Genomic DNA, 22155 nt, shown 5'->3' on the forward strand with positions numbered 1-22155 from the left:
ACCCATTGCCCCTCATCCTGTCACTGCAGGCCTTTGTAAGCAGTCTCTCTCCATCCTTCCTGTAGGCCCCCTACAGGTACTGGGAGGCTGCTATTAGGTCCTCCCAGAGCTGCCTCCTCTCCAGACTGAACAACCTCAGCCTGCCCTCATAGCAGAGGGCTCCAACCCTCTGATCATTTTCGTGGCCCTCCTCTGGACGCTCCATTAGGTCCATGTTCTTCCTTGTTTTGGCTGCTTGTTATGACTGCAGGTTGTCCACTGAGCCAGGGGTTAACAGGCTTGGCATGGGAGATCAGTCAACACCACAGAAAATGCTAAACTACACCTTAATTTATGACAACTCTAAATGAGTGTTAATTATTAGCTGAACATAGTACATAGTAGAGGCTGTTTACATTACAGCATGGGAAGGGCCAACTGTGGAAAAAAAAGTATTTGAAGGGAGAACAGCAAAGAAAATCACTTAGCAAGAGAATAGTTTGGTTGTTGTTGTTGTTTTTGTTCACCACATATACAGATTTTAATGTCATACAGCCATAATGAAGGATTTTGCATGAACTTAATCAGGAGCTACATATTTAAACATGATTGTATCAGGACAGAGTGGATTAACACAGAGATAACGTACAGCAGGTATGTAGGACGTGCTGACTACATCAGATATAGTTCTTGTTAATCGTTATTTGAACTTCTGGATTAGGCATTTTCTTGTGAAATATCTCTGCTGAATTGGTGTAGCAGTTTGCAAAAGGGAAAACTATGTGGCATAGGACAGAATCATTTGCTAAATGTGAAGTGCATCTGTTGTGATTTTAGCATTGATGGGCTGAAGAGGTTTCCCTTTTCAGCTTACAGAATAAATGGGAGTTTGTTCCTCTGTAATGTTATTTAAAAGAAAAAAATAAGAATATTGATGTGTCTTATACAGGGCCCTGTGCTGTGCTTTCATCTACTAAGCAGCACACTTGTCCTACCATTCTTTACAGTCGTGAAACCACACCGTGGGCAGTGTACATAAGTTTCGCCTGTTTTCTTTTATTTCTAATTAGCTGCTTCACAGCTACATCTGTTTAAAACAAGTTGGCAAATCTTTCATTGTGATGTCTGTAACTGTGTACTTTATTAAGTTACAGTCACACTTTTAATTCATCTACCCAGATGAATAGGATACCCTAATTATTGGTCACCCAGGTGTGATGGTTTGGGTGTTCCCCACCCCCCCACACTTTAGAAATCACCCAGATTAGACTCATCTGGCTCTGGGAATATGAATGAAGCTATTTATTTACAGCTAGCACAATATACAAGCAGATATTTACAGTATATACAGAAATATACAAAAATATACAAGGTAAAAGTAATACAGGAACACAACTGCCCTCCCAGAAACCTGAGTCCCCAGGAGGGGCTCTCAACCACCCCTACACCTTCCCCCTGCCCCTCACAACCTTACCCCAGTCCTAAAGAAGAATAGAGGTTCAGCCAAGAGGTTAAGAAGCAAAGGTGAGTGGAAGGTGAGGTTAGGGAGATGCAGCTCAGTCAGTGCCCAGCCAGAGAGTGAGACAAAAATGGTGAGAGTGTTATCTAATGTTTTCCTTTCTTCTTCAGCAAGACTCTGAGGGGAGTAGACATCACCATTGTTTTCCTTTCACAGCCTATGATCTAGTTCTTCTCACCAAAACATTCTACCCTGCTTCAAACTAGCACACCAGGTTAGATAGTGGAGAATGTAGGAAGGGAAAGGGATTTTGGGCTCACTAACACTGTCCAGGCATTAGCAGACTTCTGAATTAAATTTGCCTTGGGTATCTGCCCTTGTGATATGTGCACTTTTGCACAAGTCAGTTATTTGAATGTTCCAATTTAAAATAAAGGTTAAAAAAAAAGAAAGTGGTGAAGTGTGGAAATGTAGTAAAATGAGAACCAATCACTTTGGAGGAAAACATTCTATAAACAGTCCTCATAGAAAACATGTGGTATGTGGTGCAAGATCTGATTTATATAATTTTGAGGTCACCTCCTTATTTGGCCCCTGAATTAAATTATTTGATCAAGGCAGGCAGCCTCCTCTTTCACAGGAATGCTGGTTGCTTTCCATGGCTGTTCCAGTTGGCTCTGTTTGGTATTTCTGTCAGCCTTCATCAAAGATGTCTAGTGATATTAAGTATGGTGCAAGGAAATAATGGCAGTGGAAAAATGATAGAAAAATCAGCTGATAGAATGAAAGTATGGAAAAATTGCAGTATTCTAGGCCTAAATATTTATTTTCAGCTGCAGGACTACGTGGGGACCGTATAAAAGTCATAGCCAGAAGGGGAAATGCAAGCCACTTGTAATCAGGAAACACCATCTCCTTCCCATACTGAGAGGATTGGTTTTCAACAAGACTTTCCCATCCTAAGCTGGTGAGGCAAGAAGGTGCTTGCTGACGACCTCACCCCTGTGTTATTCTCATTTCTGGCTCGAGTAAAGGCACGTGTGGTCAAAACATGAGTGTAAGCTAGCGTTAAGTAGTGTTGTGGTAGTACATGGTCTTGGCAGTATTAAGTTAACAGTAGATCTTAAAGGTCTTTTCCAACCTAAATGATACCGTGATTCCATGGTTCTTCATAGATGAATATCTTAATAGACAGTTGTTTCTGCTTCTTGTGGTGAGCCATTATCATAAGGATTTCCAAGAGCATGAAAAGAATAATATGCTGGTATTTTGCTCCCCAGATTACTTACAAGGCATCATCCAAAATCACCAACACTGATTTACTCCAGGGGCCTCTAAATACATGGTTTTTTTTAGGTGTCCTATGCAGAAACAGTTTGATTTTATAAAGAAATCATTTATCTTCTCTGAAAATGTAACTGTGAATATCCATACATATCTGAACCTGCATACTGATAGCTCTGTGAAGCTCATGTTGAAGTCTTTGTCTACTGTCTATACATAAATTATCTGAGAATTTTGATGAAGGACAAAAGAGATGTAGCTGTGTTTTAAGAGTGAAAAGCAAAACCAGGATAAGCTTGTCAAGTAAAGACTGAATTTGTAAGCTTGAAATCCATTGGAACTCATCCAGAGCACAGTACAATGCAAACCTCCTTATTCAAGGTCTGCTAGTTAAGTGTACCACAGCACTGTCATGATCCATCAAACCTGCCAGATAAAGAAAGGCTATTTTAAAATCTCTCCTTCAGGGCATGCAAAGAGAGAAATTTATGATGATGCTAAAAAAAAAATGCAGATGAAGTGAATAATTAATGAATTCAAGACAGGACTGAAATATCTTCCTAAAATGTTGCTATTTTTAGCAGGGAGTGCTTCTGCAGTGCTTGTCATGTGATCCTATTGCCTTCTGAGAGCAGGAAAACAATTTGAATTACTTTCTCTTTCCCCATGGACCTATAGACCCAGAATATAATACCCTCTAGCATCTGCTTCTGCCTTAAAGGAAACAAAGTGATTTTAAGCTTCATGCAAAATAAAACTAATGAAAGCTGTACTTAAAAACAAACTTTATAGCAGCTGAATAGTTTTTCTAATAGTTTGCCCATTGCAGCTGTACAAGGAGACTACTGCAGTGTAACTTATGGCTACTGTGGTAGTAGTCATTGCTGATGCAGTTTCTAGCTGTCAGAAGACATAGAGGCAATTATCAATAGGAAGATGCAGGATCTGGCCTGTAGATAAGGATTTAACGTGAACACATTTGTGCTTTTTTCCTCTGTAGCAGTATGGAGTGCTGCAGTGTTTGAGATACTTCACACATTAAAAATCTTGTAGTGAGAAACCTCTAAAATGAATTGTTAGATCCTGCTGGCCTGCGTATCTGCTCACATTTTCACAAGGTCTGCTTAGCTGGACCCACAGGGAGGGAGGTCTCCCAGTCACACCACAGGAGAGGATGCGAAGGATGAAGATGACTGCTGTCATCTTCTCCGCTGCAGGATCCTCCTGTGACCCTGGAAGCCACAGCCACCTGCATCCACAGAGGAACATGGCCATTGCCATAGTGAATACTCCAGGGTTTAGCATCTGAAACTTGATCCTGTCTGGGATTTTTCTTTCCTAAGGGATGATGGGATTCCCAATGCCCAGCAAAGGAGAGCTCAGGAGCTGCTTACTTGCTGCCTTTCTTGCCTACTGGAATTGGCACAGGTTGAATTAAGAGGAAACTGCCAAATCACAAACTTTTAGACATTGGGCAGAGGCCTGGCTTTGCAGCCTGGTACAACAGTTTGCAAGGGTACAGAGGGGTGCTGGCTTGCTTTCCCCACTTAATGCAGAGGCTGCTGTTGCCACATGGGATAGTTCCTGGATGACTCCTGTAAGGTTCATAGGGATTCTTGGACCTCGCTAGGACCCTAGTTCCCAACCTCAGTGGGCTTCAGACCTCTTCTCCAGGAGCAGCATGCTTAGCATGCAAACCAGCAGCAAAACATCTGGGTTGAGGCATGCTGCTTTGAGAAAAGGCTGTGAGCTGAATCCTGAGCATCAGAGGTGCCCTCAAAGGCACCTACATTCCTAGGGTGAGTTGCAGGCTTCAGTGATGGTGTGTTTGAGAAGCTCCTGGACTGAACCATGGATGGTGTCTTCTTGGGGGCACTGGAACTTGAGCTGTGGCTTCTTAGTGGTGTTTTGACACACATTATGTGCCATAAATGCTTTGCTGCATCTGGACCTTGGTCTCCATTTTCCCTTCTCTGTGTATCTGTCTAAAAGGACTGTCTGAAGATTTAGTGTTTATAAAACATATGCATAGAACTCTGCGTTGTGTGAAGCTTTGCAATAATTAGAAATTCATCCTCAGCTGGAAGCTGAGTTTGGTTGATGTGAGTGCTATTCAAGTGAGAACTCTTGTTATGAAAAAAAAATTAAATTATCTTTTTTTTTTTATACCAGCTGAAAAAAACCCAACTATTTCCAGGCTTATTTTCCCCAGCTTTCCATCAGCTCTCTCATGCTAGAGTTTACCACTTTTCCCCCAGTCTTCTTGGTCACTTGTGTGAGTCCTTTCTAAAATGAATCTGGTTATCTACCTCTTAAAGAAACCCCAGCTATTAGACCAAAAAGAAGTGGGGGATGTGTGTTCCTGAATAAATGGATGAACTGTAAGGAGTGGGAATCTGTGGCAGGGGAGTCTGATAAATGGTTAATGTCTTCAGTAGATCCCACAAGTAGCACAGGACACAAAGACAATCCTAGGAAAGTAAGCCTGGAGGACTTTCCTCAGCTAACCCTGTCTCAGCATGTGGGATTTTGTTTGAAGATCTGTTAGGTTGCAATTCTGTGACACAAATAATAAAGAGCAGAAAATCATATATGTTTAAAGTAATGCAGTGCAGCAAGTTCTTCCTGCAATAAAAGTCCAGCGAGATTTGGAGGTCCTAAACTGTATTACAACCATGCAAGCCAGGTCTGATTTTCTGTCTTTAAGTCTTTCTTTCCTTTAAAATGGTTTAACAAATGCCTGCAGTTGTAACTGAAGCAATTAGTTGTACAAGTCCACTAGTGTCTTTTGAGCTGCTTGGGAATGATGAGAAGTTAAAAGATCTGTTTTCAGTTTTGCTTTTGCTGTTTCTATTTGGGCTTTAGGAGAATGGCTTTTTTGCCTCACGTAGAGTTATTCACCCACATGTCTGCTTAATGAAGTACCCAACAGTGCAGGTTTCCTTAGGTAGAACTGACATTATGTTTAATTTTATGGATTGAGCAAGGACATACTTGAGCTAGATATTTTCAAGCTGCAAAAAAACAAAAAAAAAAGTAATTCTTTCAATAAATAGCTTATTTTTGTCTATCTATATCCTTACTGCTCTTTTTTTTTCCCTCTTTTTTTTTTTTTTTTTTTCTTTTTCTTTCCATAGGAAAAATTAACCCAGGAGTGTGTATTCAGAGAGCAGTTTGAAGAAAACTGGTATAACACATATTCATCAAATCTATATAAACACGTGGACACTGGAAGACGATACTACGTTGCATTAAATAAAGATGGGACTCCAAGAGAAGGGACTAGGACTAAACGGCATCAAAAATTTACACATTTTTTACCTAGACCAGTGGACCCTGAGAAAGTACCGGAACTATATAAGGATATTTTAAGCCAAAGTTGACAAAGACAATTCCTTCACTTGAGCCCTTAAAAAGTAACCACTATAAAGGTTTCATGCGGTGGGTTCTTATTGATTAGCTGTGTCATCACATCAGCTCCACTGTTGCCAAACTTTGTCGCATGCATAATGTATGATGGAGGCTTGGATGGAACATGCTGATTTTGTTCTGCACTTAAAGGTTTGTCCTCCTGGAGGAGAGCCTATGCCCACTCGCTTGATTTAGTACGAGAGGGAGCGTGAGAGAATGAGTGCGAGAGAGAGAGAGAAAGGGAGAGGATGAATGGGAGTGAGAGTGCGAGAGAGAGGAGCCCATGGGAGGAGGAGGAGGAGGAGGAAGGCCTGATGCATGCTGGGCAATAGACACGCTTTTAAATTTTTGATCAGTTGTACTTCGTCATATATCAGCATAGCTGCCATACTTTGACTCATCAGGATTTTTGGCTGGTGGCCTGCTCAAGTGTACGCTGCATTTACAAAGGCATGGAGGGTGCAGTCTCACTTAAACAAGAGACTTTTCAGTTAATCGCTCTCTGGGTCTCAACCCACTGAGTTTAAAGCAAAGACCTCTTAGTAAAAAAAAATAAAATAAAAAGTTAAATTTATTTATAGAAATTCCAAAGGCAACATTTTATTTATTTTATATATTTATTTATTATATAGAGTTTATTTTTAATGAAATATGTACAGGCCAGATAGGCATTTTGGAAGCTTTAGGCTCTGTAAGCATTAAAATGGCAAAGGCCACTATGAACCTGTGGTAAATTCATGCAAGTAAATATACAGGTGCATGGATAAAAAAAAAACACAACATCAAACCAACAATAAAAAGGTAATAATAATAATAATAAATTCTAGTGACCCTCATGTACTAAAGGTGACAATCTCTTTTTTTGCCCGTATCATTGTACAAGTATGGACACCACTCGTGACACTGAGTCCTCACTCTTCTGACTGCTTGTTTCGTAGCTAACCCCCAGAGGATTAAAGAGAAAACTGGGTCTTCAACTTTTTTTATGTCTGTGATATTTCCTCTCTGGTAAAGTGACTTCCTACACCATTGTAAACTTCACAGCTGTGGAAATTACAGGGGTTGGAATATATATTCTATTTGTTAACCTACTGCAGATTATACCAAAGCTAAATGATAAATATGCTTCCCCACCCCCTCCTTTTTTCCCTCCTTGTTTATTTTTTCCCCCTAAAGCAGAATGCCAGAAATAACGTAAGTAATATCAACAATTGTACTAATTTTAAGATTCCACCAGTAGCACATAACGGTTTCAGAGGACAAGAACCAGGTTAACAGGATCACTCTTGTAAACATATTTATTTGTGCACTTGACTATCTACTATGAAATTATACAAGTTCCATAGGGGTCATTGTAACATCGTTTATGGAAAATTGCTTTCAGTGTGAACTGTCATAATACATGATAATAGCACCCTTCCTAAAGTAAAACTTGCAAAATGAAACTAATAAATCTCTATCAATAACGACAATGAGGGGGACAGTATTAGACTTTTTTTTTTTTTCCTAAAGTACATTGAAATATTCATGAACCATAAGAGAGCTGTCAGTATGTAATATTTAAGAGACTGTAGCATTTTATATTAAGCACATGAACATGTTGATTAGCAGTTACCATATGGGAATTAACACTTAGAAAGAGGCAGTTTTTCCCTGTTACCCTGAAGGAAAAAGAACAGAGAGGGAAAAAACCCCAACACTTAAGGTCCATACAACAAATGATTTTGTATCTGTTGTATCCATTAGGATTTAAATCTGGTGCCATTACATTGAATGTAGCCTTTGCCACTGGATCTCTTGGGAGCGTGGCTGGTCCTGGCACCTTTGTCTGTGCCCAGAGGCACAGAGGGTGAGCAGAGATGTACTTTGGAGGGGCTATATATAAAGTTGTAGCCTATTTGTAATTAAGTAATTTTTACTCTAAGACACACTTGTCCACATGAGATAGATATATATATATAGTTTTTGAAACATAATTCTGTTCTGAAATAACCTCTGGCCTGGTGTCCTGAACGAACGTGACCTTTCTGTACGCAAGCAGGTAGGATTAGCCACGTCTCAACTGGGAGTATCAGGAATCATAAATAAAATGTGGCATTTTATTAGAATTGTTTATGAATGATAAAGATATGTAAATGATATTGGTTTATTTGTAAGATACAGTTAGACGTGCTTGTCTAGGGACTGTTATTGCCTGAGAATTGACTGCCTTTGGCTGCGGCCGCTTTGGAGCTGGTGAGACCTGCAGGCAGTTTGGCTGCTTCAGGTCAACCAGGTGCTGAATCATTTGTCCAGGTGCTGCAAGGCCATGCTGACCTGTAGGAGAAGAAAGCAAGCTTCTCAGGGGGACTAGGGTTCATTGCTCAGTGTTAAACAGACCAATTCTACTGTAAGGAAGGAAGGTTACAACTCTGCTTTTTCAGGGAGTGTGACATACACCGGGAAATTAATCTCAAAGGCTAAAAGTACGATGAGTTAAGACCATAATACTAGGCCACAGTTTGAGTCTAAATGTTAAATTGACTTGGATTTTTAGTCCTAGGCAAATCATTACTACTAGTTAACATTATTTTTTTGTAATTTTATAAAGAAAGGATTAAACCCAAGAAAATGTTATGAGTTTATGGCGGTCCATATAAATAAACTGTACCTGATTTATTCAAATAACCTATAATGGTGTGTAAATACTGACTTTATGTAAATATAGAAACATGTCATTTAACAGAGGCATTTTTGAGGGACTGGATGGTCCAGGAGCTGGCAGTTTGCCACTCCCTGCTGGTTCACAGGGTCAAATTCAGCCTGTTTCAGATAACAAAACCCAGATTCTGTTCAGGCACTTATGTAAAATGAGTTATTTCTGTTTGTCTTCTGGTGGGGGTTGGGCAAAATTGTCATCACCTGGGTGCTGCTCAGCTCCTTTGCCAAGATATGAAGGGGTGTGGATGCCCCCCCACTCTTTATGTGATCCTGCTAAAACAGAGCTAAAAAGAGCTGACATGGCAAAGCAGGGAGGCTTGCAATGCTGCTCCGTGTGTGCTGTGGACAAACAGAACTCTTCATTTTCTAGCACTGTCCATCTGGCACCTTTCTTAAACACACAAAGCGACTTGGAAAAAAGTCTGAGGGAAAAACAAAAGAAAACCCCACCCAATTGGTGTTATTTACTTGGCATTCTGTAATGGTGTGTAAATACATACAGAATTCTGTAATTTGTATAAATACAATGCTATAGAATTTTGAAAATTGGTATTATTTGCTTGATGTCCCTTCAGAACGTTTTCTTATTAACCATGCTCACATGTAAAATGAGATTGCAAAAGAAGAATCATAGAATCATAGAATCAACCAGGTTGGAAGAGACATCCAAGATCATCCAGTCCAACCTAGCACCCAGCCCTATCCAATCAACTAGACCATGGCACTAAGTGCCTCATCCAGTCTTTTCTTGAAGACCCCCAGGGATGGTGCCTCCACCACCTCCCTGGGCAGCCCATTCCAATGGGAAATCACTCTCTCTGTGAATAACCCTTTCTTATTCCTAGAAAGGTTGTGGGAAAAATCCAGGAAGGCCAGATTCTCTCTCTTCTCTCCAGGAAGAGATTTAGCTCTTTTGGCTAAATGGGAAAAAATCAAAGTAATACCTTTTTGGCAAAAATTACGTTAGCATTTCACTTGAGGTTGGGCAAGCAGCATGGGTAAAAAGGTGCAGTATTATTGTATGGGCTGTTTTTGAGCTGCATATGATAACGTGTCAGGCAGCACTCCCACATGTAAGTGGTATGGATGAAACCTAGCAGAGTTGGGCAGTGAAAAGAGGGGAAAGAGAAAAAACAAAGGAAAATGGTATTGTCACCAGTCAGTGCAGATCTTAAGCTGTTTACCATCTGAGAGCAAAAAAGATGCTTTTCGTAAGTGGCTCAGTGTAACATGTGGATGTGGAAGCTGGAGAAAGAGCTCTGGTGTAAAAATTGAAGCGTTGCTGTTGTCGTCCTGGTAAAAGATAAATGCATGTTTAGTTAAACATAGAAATAGGAGAGTGTTGAAGAGACTGCCTCCAAGACAGTTTTGTAAGTTTCTTTGGAGACAGAATATGACAGAAAGTAAGAGAAGATGCATCTGCACCAGGTGTTTTCAGAGTTCTTCGGATTCTCTTCTTAGCTTAGACGTTGTTCTGCATACTCTCACATCAAGTATAGAAGCAAATCATAGAATGGTCTAGGTTGAAAGTGACCTTTGAGATCATCAACTCCAAACTCTCTGTCATGGGCAGGGATGCCTCCTGACCTCTATTACCCATTGCCATAGGAATAGAAAGAGATGGGCTGTGAGCAGTGCTGAACACCTTTTAGTGTGAACACCTGCCTCAGGTAGGAAATTCTCACAAGGTACCCATGAGATACATTAGCAAACATGGAGACAGGATATGACCAGCTGCCCTACAACTGCAGTTTGTTTTACAGAAAAGCAAGGTTCCAGAGTCTTTGAAATTTTGAAGAAATATTGGAAACTCATCTCCTGCACATATAGCTCTGTATGCGGAGATAGCCATGTTGGTTGGCAGGGTCTGGGAGAAGTAAAGGTTATGGAACAGGGCATCTTGAGTGCCATCACAAAGCACCTACAGGATGGCCAAGGGATCAGGCCCAGCCACCTTGGGTTTAGGAAGGGCAGGTCCTGCCTGACCAACCTGATCTCCTTTTATGATCAGGTTCCCTGCCTGGTGAATGTGGGGCAGGCTGTGGATGTAGTCTGCCTGGACTTCAGCAAAGCCTTTGACACTGTCTGACACAGCAAGCTCCTGGCAAAGCTGGCAGCTGGTGGATTGGACAGATTCACTCTGTGCTAGGTCAAGAACTGGCTGGAAGGCTGGGCCCAGAGAGTGGTGGTGAATGGTGCCACATCCAGTTGGCAGCCAGTCACTAGTGGTGTTCCCCAGGGGTCAGTGCTGGGCCCAGTCCTGTCCAACATCCTTATTGATGATCTGGATGAGGGGATTGAGTCCAGCATCAGTAAGGTTGCAGATGACACCAAGCTAGGAGCAGGTGTTGCTCTGTTGGAGGGTAGGAGAGCCCTGCAGAGGGACCTGGACAGGCTGGATGGGTGGGCAGAGGCCAATGGGATGAGATTTAACAAGGCCAAGTGCAGGGTTCTACACTTTGGCCATAACAACCCCAAGGAGCACTACAGGCTGGGGACTGAGTGTCTGGAGAGCAGCCAGGAGGAAAAGGACCTGGGGGTACTGGTGGATAGTAGCTGAAGATGAGGAAGCAGTGTGCCCAGGTGGCCAAGGGAGCCAATGGCATCCTGGCCTGCATCAGGAACAGTGTGGCCAGTAGGACAAGGGAGGTTATTCTGCCCCTGTACTCAGCACTGGTCAGGCCACACCTTGAGTGCTGTGTCCAGTTCTGGGCCCCTCAATTCAAGAGAGATGTTGAGGTGCTGGAACATGTCCAGAGAAGGGCAACAAAGCTGGTGAGGGGCCTGGAGCACAAACCCTGTGAGGAGAGGCTGAGGGAGTTGGGGTTGTTTAGCCTGGAGAAGAGGAGGCTCAGGGGGGACCTCATTGCTGTCTACAACTCCCTGAAGGGAGGCTGTAGCCAGGTGGGGGGTGGCCTCTTCTCCCAGGCAACCAGCAACAGAACAAGGGGACACAGTCTCAAGTTGTGTCGGAGGAAGTCTAGGCTGGATGTTAGGAGGAAGTTGTTGCCAGAGAGAGTGATTGGCATTGGAATGGGCTCCTCAGGGAGGTGGTGGAGGCACTGTCCCTGAAGGTGTTCAAGAAAAGCCTGGCTGAGGCACTTAGTGCCATGGTCTCATTGACTGGCTAGGGCTGGGTGCTAGGTTGGACTGGATGATCTTGGAGGTCTCTTCCAACCTGGTTGATTCTATGAGTCTATGAAAGAACAACATTGTCCTTGATGTTTTTTTCATATATGACATAGAATTTACTGACCTGAGAACAAAAACCAGAAGACTTCTGTTTTCCAGACTTTTATCTCTACTCTTAAACTGTTAGAGCTCTGCATGAGTTGCTCACAGGTCAGTTCTGTCCTGCCGTGGTGGATACATTTTATCACAACACTCTATAGTGGTTTTGCCACCTGGCCCCTGAATAAGTACCAGTAGTATAACTCATCTCCTCTTGTCAGGAAGCTGTAATAGTCTGCTCTAGAGTTTGTTACTGAGCAGTGTGGCTTTGTGAAGCAAGCAGGACCACAGTTAATTAGCATCTTAAATTGTGGGTTTATAAAATCTGTCTATCAAGGTTAAGAAAGACAACTACTGATTATGAACAACAAAAAAAGTGACTATACAGTGGGGTCTTCTTGGCTCAGTTGCATGAAGCCTGAAAGTGGGAAAGTATTTTTATCTGTTCAGGAAATTTAAATGAGAGTAACAACCAAGTTTGACCTTCCAAGTTCAAGTTCTGAGTTTATAAAACTCAGCCTTGTTGCCTCTCCTCCCAGTCATTATATATTTTCAATACCTTGTGTGCGCTTTCTTCTACTTGATGCTATTGGAAAAGACTATCATTTTTCATCCAATATTTCTGAAGTCCATCTGTCTTTATATAAGTTTTCAGAGTTATTCAGGTCTGAATCCCCAGAGCAGAAAATTGGCCACCTGATCCTAGGTTAGGACAGATGTGTTTCAGAGATACTGCTGTTGTGCTCAGAGTAGGTGGTTTGGTCCATGGAATGAGTTTTCCTTACCATAGCTATCCTATGGAGGACTAAAACATTATTCTTCCTGTCATAATACTTTGTGTGTTGTTATTACCATAGGAGAGGTCTTTTCAAGTGATCCTCAAGTCATGCTGGCTTTATTAGCCCTTGAACACATATGCTCACAAATATCCTGTTATCTAGAGCAGTGTATAAAGTAACATTTAGCTCCATATTACTTAGTCATGCAGAAGGTTTTCACCTCATAGCACAAAAAAATGTTCTTCTTTAGTTCAAGGGACGTTATTTTCACGTGCAGTACTCACATTTTATGTGCAGTACTCACAAGTAACAACTACAACACAGCTGAAATAATTTTGGAATTAGACTGAACTGCCAACATGTTTCTCACATTTCTGTTTTCCTGAGAAATCACAGGCCATCAAATTGTGGTGATAGGCAAAACATGCCCCATAGTTGTTGTTCATTTTCATGTCCAGAAGGCATAGATTTACATACCTCTTACTCTTGGAGGCAGTAGGTCTAAGTGAAATGAGCATTTCTGTAATGTTGTAACTCAATTAATTTTATTGACAACTTCCTCCCTCCCCCTCAAAGTGTAGCTTTAGTTAAAATGATTGTTATTTCTACTCTTGCTGAGAGAGGAGATGTAAGCATTGACACTGTCTTGCAAGTTCCTTCTCAACTATGCTCTTGAATGCATGTTTCTTTCTTTTATATTTCTTATGTAATATTTTCTATTGCTCTTTAGAAATCTTTATGCTTGTTATGAATGTCCTACACACATTTACTTAGTTACAGACAAACTCTCTACTTTTGCCTTCTTTGGTTAAGCTAATTTTCACTTAAGTTATGGCAGGTAAGGCAGTAATGTCTCAGCTGGGACCCTTATAGTTTCTCCCTGACACAAACAGTCTTTTTTTATTAATAGAATGCAGTGAGCTTTGTAAACCTTCACAAAGAACCTGTATGGTAAGGCTGTGCATCCAGTCTTATCTTTGTTCCAGAGAAGCAAAAGACTGCTGGTAGTGACCCTCTGTGCATTTTCATCCTTGAGATGTCATTTGGTTTGACTCAGATAAGATCAGTGGTGGCATCTTCCTCCTTGGGATGATTTGGGTGCTTAACTTCCTCAGATGCCCAATAGGATCTCTAGGAGATTCCCCCTATATATAATGTTGGTTTATTCAGATATGGCATATCCATTTCCATTTCTCCTTCCACAGAGTGTTCACTGTAAGCCATTCTTTATTATCCATCAGTTAATATATAAAGTCTGTCATAGACATCATTTTGTCAACTCAAAATCTCTTTATCCACTTCATATTTTCAACTCATTCAGTCACAATGATTTGACATGCATGTTAAAGATGCAAAATTTGGTTGTCAGTTGCTCTTTTTGTAAGACCTAAACTATTCTCTGAAGAATGAAAGTCATGTACACATCCCCAGCTCCAGTAAGAGTGTTTTCCTCACTGGCACCAGTCCACCTCACTGCCCTTTAGAGGAAAGAAGTTCTTTTGGTCTTCTCAGTATGCACGGAAATCACTTCCTAATGGTCTGCTTTACCACCTGCTCTCCTGCATTGATTTGTTTTCCTTTTAATATAAACCCCTCTCTTCCAATCACATTTTTTGGTTTGTTTTTAGCTGCTTCTTCCTATGACCTTAGCCTTCCTAACATAGTTTTGTGCTATTTGCGGTACGTGTTGTTACCCCTAGAGATAATGTGAACTTGCCATGTATGATCCCTCTTAAGAGATTCCCATACTCTTAACTGTCTTCTAAGATTACTGGCTTCTGTAATGTCCCATTGTTTTCCAAGTGATATTACCTACCATCCCAGCAAAAGCTTTTTCCAACGACTATTAAGTTCATGGACAATGAACTCCTTGAATGCTCTGCTAGGAGAATGTTCCTACACACTGCCACAGCCACTGAAAATTTCTGATTCTTGAGATCAATCTGCCCTTGCAAAAGCTTTATGTCTCATGCTTATTTCAACTTCTGTAACAGTGTGCCTGCCAGGCTGCTACTTGGGGCAGGAGAGGAAGACCCTAGCTCTTGGTTTATTGTATGACACAGAGAGTTCCTTCAGGAGGAGACCACCATCCTCAATTCAGGACCACCTGAAGAAATTCAGACTTGGCTTCAGTAGAATTCACACATCGTTTCTCTACCATCTCTTTCCTGGCTCACATTTCATGAATGTCATTAATGTTTCTATTTTTATGGCCTTACTATCTATCTGAAAGCTGCACTACTGGTGCACTCCAGAAGACTGTTCTCATTAGACTGACATTTTTTTCCTGGTAGTGGAGCCACCATCCCTGGAGGTGTTCAAGAAAAGACTGATTGAGGCATTTGGTGCCATGGTCTGGTTGATTGGATAGGGCTGGGTGATAGGTTGGACTGGATGATCTTGAAGGTCTCTTCCAACCTGGTTGAGTCTATGATTCTCTATTTTAGTACACAGATACACTGCATCTTCTCCTAAGGATGGCTACAATTGTCACACAGCCTTCCTTCTTTTTAGGACACACAGGCCTGTTTGGTTAAATTGGGGTAGGATATTCCATCCCAGGAGTATCCTCACTCTCCTACAGCAGCAGCATGGAAAACCATCAAAGTTCTTGTCTTCATTTTCAGTAATTTTCTTTTCTATATAAATGTGGTGGCTGTGATGTTAAAAAAACACAAAGATCTAGATGAACAACAGGCTTGAGAGTGCACATGAACCAGCTTATTTCCAGTGACTCCCCTGCATTACTTAAGCAATTAAAAATCAGCCAAGATACTCCTGAGCTGAAATGTTTGATTCAACACTGTGTTACTTGTAGTCATAGTTTCAGTTGTGATAATAGATAACTGCTCCAGAGCTTATGAAGCAATGTGCAGCTGAATGCCTGTTTCTTTCTTGATGGAAAATGTGATTTGTTCACAGAAATGTAGGCTTTGAGACTATATTGAGCTGTTACATGGGTATGCAGAGCCTCTAATGCACAGTAAAAGTGCTTACTACCCACCTGCTGCAATGCCCATTAAACTCTCCCTTCAGCTGCCTATTGCCCAGCTGCAGAGTTGAACATCCACCAGGGCAAAGTGCTTGCTCAGACACGCTGAGACACTAAGGCTCTCTGCAACTGGAAGCTGTGTCTCTGTGGAAAGGAGAAGAGAGAGATGCAGCAAAGGGAGAAGTGGAGAAAACAGGTTTCATCTAAGGAAGGGTACACGAAAGTGCTGAGTTTGCTAGGGGAAAATTAGTGCAGGCTGGAAGCAGGGGCAGAGACCTGCAAATACAAATATTTCTCTTTTTTCTCACTGCTTTGCCCGTGTGTTGCCCTTTTTCTCCTTGGAAAAAGGGCCCCATTTTTTTCCCCCACAGCTTCTCTTCACTTTCCAGCTGTCATGAGATGTAGCTGAAGTAACTGATGGTTCCTAGCAACTTCAGAAGGTCATGTATTGTATACCTTTAATGAGTGATTCATCTCAATGGTTAGCTCCATAATTCAAATGGCACTAAAAAAATTCAGACCCTAGAAGACGGTTGAGTCTGCAAGCAGACCTGCCTTGCTGGAGTTAGGGGGCCCTTCCTCTGTGTGCTGGCGTCTGTAACAGTCTTGTAGTTGACACGATCCAGTGCTGCAGAGCCTGGTCTGCTGAGGTGTGTGCTGGGCTTTGGTGGTGACAGCAGAGGTGTCTGTTGAGAAAGGGGCCATGCCTGGTGTCGGGACACATCTGTGCTCCTTCTTTGCAAAGTCCCCAGGTGGCCACAAGCAGTTACTGGGCAATTTGTTCTTAATTTATCTTCGTACAAATGAGTTTAGAGCTAAACCCTGGCTTGGAGAGAATGAAAACCTATGTGATTAATATAATAGACACAACTAGGGAATCAGGCTTAATAGCAAGAAAAGTCTGACGTTTTTCTTTCTTCTGTAGTGCTCCTCAGCACAGTCATGAATCAGTAGGTTTTGTACAGGTGTTTCTCTTGCTAGGATCATGCTCATTCAGTGCTTGGTCTCCAACAGCAGTTAGGATGCTTTATTTGAACTGTATCCTGCTGTAGAAATAACTGCATAGGATAAAACCAATGCCATGAACATCCTATATGTTGAAAATAAGATGAAAATAAGATATAGTTAGTTCCACATCGACCTGAACCAAAACTTCAGTATCTGAAGCAGGACACCTTGATGACATCAGGCTTCTTCCACCACTACTGTCTCCAGGACTTGCTATTTGACTGTCTGGGCAGAAGCAGGCAGAGTGCTCCACAGACATTCTCCCTGCCCTTGCTTTGCACCTTCTGGTGTGCTAGGGTAAGGGCTGGTACAGGAGGGGCATGGTGGCCCTCTGCTCCAGTGGCACAAAGGACTAGCTGTCCCAGCCTCCACACACTCAAGCAGCAGCACTGGTGGGCAGGACCAAAGCCATTGCAACGCTGGCATCAGTTCCTTATCTCTTTCTCCATGTAAGTTCTGTGGATGTCAGAATTAATACCCAGATTTTTAAAAAAGAGATTTCTCCTGTAATTAATATTTGATTAAGATAAATGGGAAAAATTGTGTCTCAGTGTGATTTTTTCAAGCTATCAGGCTATTGATTTTTTTTCCTCTTTGTAGCTTTCCCTCCCTAGGGAAAACCAGCCAAAAATCAGCTTTCTGAGAACAGTCTCTGCCACTTCTCTTTCCCACTCTCAAACTGAAAATTTGTGCCTGCAGTCAAAGTGGTCAGGGCTTCAATCATGTCCATAAACCTGAGTTAGGGGTTTTAAATACTAATAGAAATCATTTGCAGTGTGGTTCCATCCTGATTTAAGCTTCCCAGAGACCCAAAGCCTAACAGAACAAATATTTCAGGATGCTTCCCCGTCTCCCTTCTCTCCATATGAAAGATTTTTAGGCAGAAAGGTAAAAGGGGTAGAAAACACCCAAAGAATAGTCTTGCTCCAATGTGGAAGTTAAAAGGAGAATTCTAACAATAAACAAGGGGCATTTAAGAAAAGGGGAGTTACAAAAAGCATAGGGAAGGGAAACAGATACAAAATATATACAAAATCAGATTGATGGCAAGGGATGGAGGTAGAGTCAGAAGGCAGTTGGTCTGCCACGTGGCAAAACAGGAGCAGCTGGGACAGAGTGGTCCTCCCCAGGTAAAGCAGAGATAGAGAGAGAAACAGGAAGTTCCTCTGCTTTTATAGGGGCCCAGAGAGGAAGCAGGAGTGGGCTAACCACTGCACCTGGGATCAGGTTCAAGACCACCCCCAGGAGGAGTCAGGAGGACCTGGGGTCAGGTTCAGACCACCCCCCAGGAGGTGTTAACCCTTAACAGGTTCTTTTAGGGACAAGGCAGGAGATGTGAGGTTAAGGAAGAAAGCTGGTGCTTTGACTCACTTCTTCCTCTCAAAAGGGCAGGAAGACACAATTATCTCTCCTAATGCTGGCCATAATTACCAATGTTTTATTGCCTGAGCTGAAAGCAAAACGCCTCTGCTTTCACCTGTTTCTTCTCAGAGGTGTTTGTTATGATACTGGGAAATAGCAGAAGTACAGAGCTTGTCACCTGTTTTGTTCTATGGAAGATCCAGACAGTGAATTAATCTTTCTTAAAGCTATCACCCTGCCACAGCAAACAAAGAAACTATCACTAGATTTTAGCTGAAAACTTGCACTTTCTCCCAGTGTTTCCCTGTCAGGTGCCATACCTTTATTTTGTCTTATCACAGTATCACAGTATCACCAAGGTTGGAAGAGACCTCACAGATCATCAAGTCCAACCCTTTACCACAGAGTGTCCCACTGTTTTCCTCCTGTAAGAGCAGGCAATTCTTCATCAATTGAACCTTGTGTTGCTGTTCATATTCTGACCATGAAGCTCCATGCTGCTGTTTCTGCTGTGGCTAAAAGGTGTGCATTCTCTGTGGCGCAGGCAAAGATGCTGCTCATCCAAACACAACAGCTCCTGTTGAAGTGCACAAGAACCACCTTCTTCCCTTTCCCCAACATCCAAAGAAAGCATGGGCCAAGAGTCTGACATTTAAACTGGTGGAAATACAAACTCACTTTGATGAAGTAACAGCAGGATAAATCAAACTCAAAGCTGAGAATGGCTCAGTGTCTTCTGCACAGCTTGACTGAACTTGCAGTACTTTAGCAGCTCACCTGCAGCTGTTTTTAGGAAGCAAAGTTGCAGAATAGTCACCAAACTGCCCCACATGAATACGCTTGAAAATGGTGGATTGTCACTCTGCCTATATAGTCTGTGGCTTTTTGTGTCATAACAGACCTGAAGTCATCTCTAATAGGGAACTTTTGTTTTGACAGCAATCTTAAAAATATCAGACTATGAGATTTTGAGGAGAACTTGGCCCTGAATTGCTTTGAAAATCACAGGGAATCACATGCAATTGCCTGCTCCATTTTATTTTGAGGAGAAAAGTATCACAGTATCACAGTATCAACAAGGTTGGAAGAGACCTCACAGATCATCAAGTCCAACCCTTTACCACAGAGCTCAAGGCTAGACCATGGCACCAAGTGCCACGTCCAACCTTGCCTTGAACAGCTCCAGGGACGGCGACTCCACCACCTCCCCAGGCAGCCCATTCCAGTGTCCAATGACTCTCTCAGTGAAGAACTTTCTCCTCACCTCCAGCCTAAATTTCCCCTGGCACAGCCTGAGGCTGTGTCCTCTTGTTCTGGTGCTGGCCACCTGAGAGAAAAGAGCAACCTCCTCCTGGCCACAACCACCCCTCAGGTAGTTGTAGACAGCAATAAGGTCACCCCTGAGCCTCCTCTTCTCCAGGCTAAACAATCCCAGCTCCCTCAGCCTCTCCTCCTAGGGCTGTGCTCAAGGCCTCTCACCAGCCTCGTCGCCCTTCTCTGGACACGCTCAAGCATCTCAATGTCTCTCCTAAACTGGGGGGCCCAGAACTGAACACAGTACTCAAGGTGTGGTCTAACCAGTGCAGAGTACAGGGGCAAAATGACCTCCCTGCTCCTGCTGACCACACCATTGCTGATGCAGGCCAGGATGCCACTGGCTCTCTTGGCCACCTGGGCACACTGCTGGCTCATGTTCAGGCGGGTATCAATCAGCACCCCCAGATCCCTCTCTGTCTGGCTGCTCTCCAGCCACTCCGACCCCAGCCTGTATCTCTGCATGGGGTTGTTGTGGCCAAAGTGCAGCACCCTGCACTTGGAGCTATTGAAAAGGTTGTACTAGTCATTGGTTCTGGGAAGATGTGAATGGAGGCATCTCCAAAATATGCAAAAACACACAGGTAGTTCCCACTCTGAGACTGATGATTTACACAGGACTTCTGGAAATAATGTGCACAAGTGGAACCACTGCAAGGGGACTGGAACAGTAGTTAAAGAGCCAATACCTGTGTGCATATTGTAATTTTGTAGACATCTGCTTAAAATTGCAGCCACACAGGCTGTATTTAAATATATACTTGCTTAAAAAATATATGCTTAGTGAAAATACTAAGCAGAATATTCGATTTCTGAAGTGAAACAAAATAAATCTAAACAATCACTCCAAGCTGTGATACTGAAATAAAGAAGCACTGGAAAGAGTTACTGCCCTTTTAAAAAAATTGGCTTTAAAGTTTTTCCTAACCTTTTTGAGGCTGAGTATTCAGCACCAAAACTCTTGTAAGGTCTGTGAAAAAACAGCTCGCTTGCTTCTTAAGTCTCTAAGTCATTGGAAAATTCACTTAAACAGGAACCAGCAAAATGAATAATTGCTTAGTGAGCTGAAGTGGAAGGGTCCAAATGGCAGTGACTCTGCCTTCTGAACCCTTCCACTTCAGCTCACTAAGTAACTAATTTGTTTATGCAGTCTTGGAGGCCCATTGGCTTCTCCTTGATTTTTTTTTTGGTGTTCGCATCTTGGCTCAGTTCTCATCCCCCCTGTCCTTCAGGTAGCAGCAGGATGCTCATCTGCCCTTGTACATAATTTGTTCTAACTATCTTGGCAGCTGTCTAGTTAGACCTTCTCTGGTTTCTTCTCATTTCTCTTGAACTATATGAGCGGGGTACAAGACTGGGCACAGCATTCCCCCCTTTTGTACATGCTGCAGACATGCCTTGTCTCCTTTATTAGAAATAAAGGAACTCCAATGAGCTTATACCATGAGAACTCCTATCAAGAGATGCAATTATTGAACCTTCATCCTCTTCCTTGTCCCTGAGCTAAAGTATTAGATTATCATCATGTCCAGTTATTGAAGCATATCAGAAGGTGGAGATCTGCTAGAAACGCTTGGTTGGCAGGACTAAATCTCTGCGCTCACTGCAGAGTGATGCAGCAGTGTGCATTCTTCTTGGCTCTTTCAGAGCAAAGTGACCTTCAGTAGCAAAATCCTTCTCTGGAAACAAAAACCATTCATTTGCAAAATTAATCTGCAGCTAGCAGGCTTGGTTTTAATTTGTGTTCATGTCAACACACATTTGAGAAGCTGTTGAAAAAGGGTCCTTACTCAACATGGAAAACATTTAAGGGAATTTTCCCCATTTTATTTCATATTCCTTGGCTTTACCAGAGTTTTTGAACTGACCTATCTGAATTGCATGAAAAGGTAGCTGAGAAGAAAAGTAAAGAGAAATAGATCAAAATATAATTTCCCTTCATGTGACATTTATTGCTTTAGTGCTACAGGAACTCACTGACTCCATTGCAGCCAGTGGGTAGGCAGTAGCTGTGAGCCAGGCACATGGCACCGAGGTGGGGAGTGCTTTTGATCTCAGTGCCGGGCATGCAGGGAAGCTTGAGCCTCAAGGTGGTCCACAACACACAGCTCCCTTGGACCAGCAGTGCCTAAAAGGCTGGAGAAACACAGAGGAAGACCTGGAAGTTCCTGCTGTGTGGATGAGGCTGGGATGTCTTTGGAGCATTGGGAAAGGTCTGTCAGGCTTGGAGATGGGCTTCCACTTAACTCCTGCTTAGGGCATCCTTTGCTTGCATTCATTTTTGCCACCAAAGAATACCCACCAAAGCTGATGATTAAGCCTTCAAAGGCAAGCATTATGACAGCTGACAGGCATAACACTGGATCTTGTTTAATGTGCCAGATTTAATTTTCTTTGCTGCTGCAGTAAGGAAAAGTGGAGCTCCTGACCCCAAGAAAGCACCATGAGGCAGGATTCAGCTAGGTAAGTTCCCTGCTGTTAGGTAGTTGCCATTCTGTAAACTCAGCTTTCAATCCTGCTGGGACAGAAAAAGAGTCAAGTTAATCATACTTTAGAGTTCTGCTGCTGTAGGTGCTGTGTGTTTTCAACATTTCTCATTCTTCCCCAAGAGTTTTTTTTCTTGTCTGTAATTCCTG

The 22155-nt window shown here is 42.4% G+C and overlaps 1 protein-coding gene and 1 long non-coding RNA gene across 2 annotated transcripts in view; one reads left to right on the forward strand and one right to left on the reverse strand.

Moving 5' to 3' along the window:
- FGF9 (fibroblast growth factor 9) overlaps positions 1-8807 on the forward strand; it is a 31235-nt gene extending 22428 nt beyond the window's left edge. The window contains exon 3 of the mRNA XM_064171844.1: positions 5860-8807. Coding sequence (XP_064027914.1) covers positions 5860-6105 — 246 coding nt within the window. The 3' untranslated portion in view covers positions 6106-8807. The remainder of the gene's footprint in view (positions 1-5859) is intronic.
- Positions 8808-16177: 7370 nt separating this feature from the next.
- On the reverse strand, positions 16178-17969 carry LOC135173709 (uncharacterized). The gene is made up of 2 exons (XR_010301406.1): positions 17875-17969; positions 16178-16925 (listed from the first exon to the last, which is right to left on the reverse strand). It is a non-coding gene; the product is annotated as an uncharacterized LOC135173709 (long non-coding RNA).
- Positions 17970-22155: the final 4186 nt, after the last annotated feature.

Source organism: Pogoniulus pusillus, chromosome 3, assembly GCF_015220805.1.
Source record: "Pogoniulus pusillus isolate bPogPus1 chromosome 3, bPogPus1.pri, whole genome shotgun sequence".
Taxonomy (NCBI): Eukaryota; Metazoa; Chordata; class Aves; order Piciformes; family Lybiidae; genus Pogoniulus; species Pogoniulus pusillus.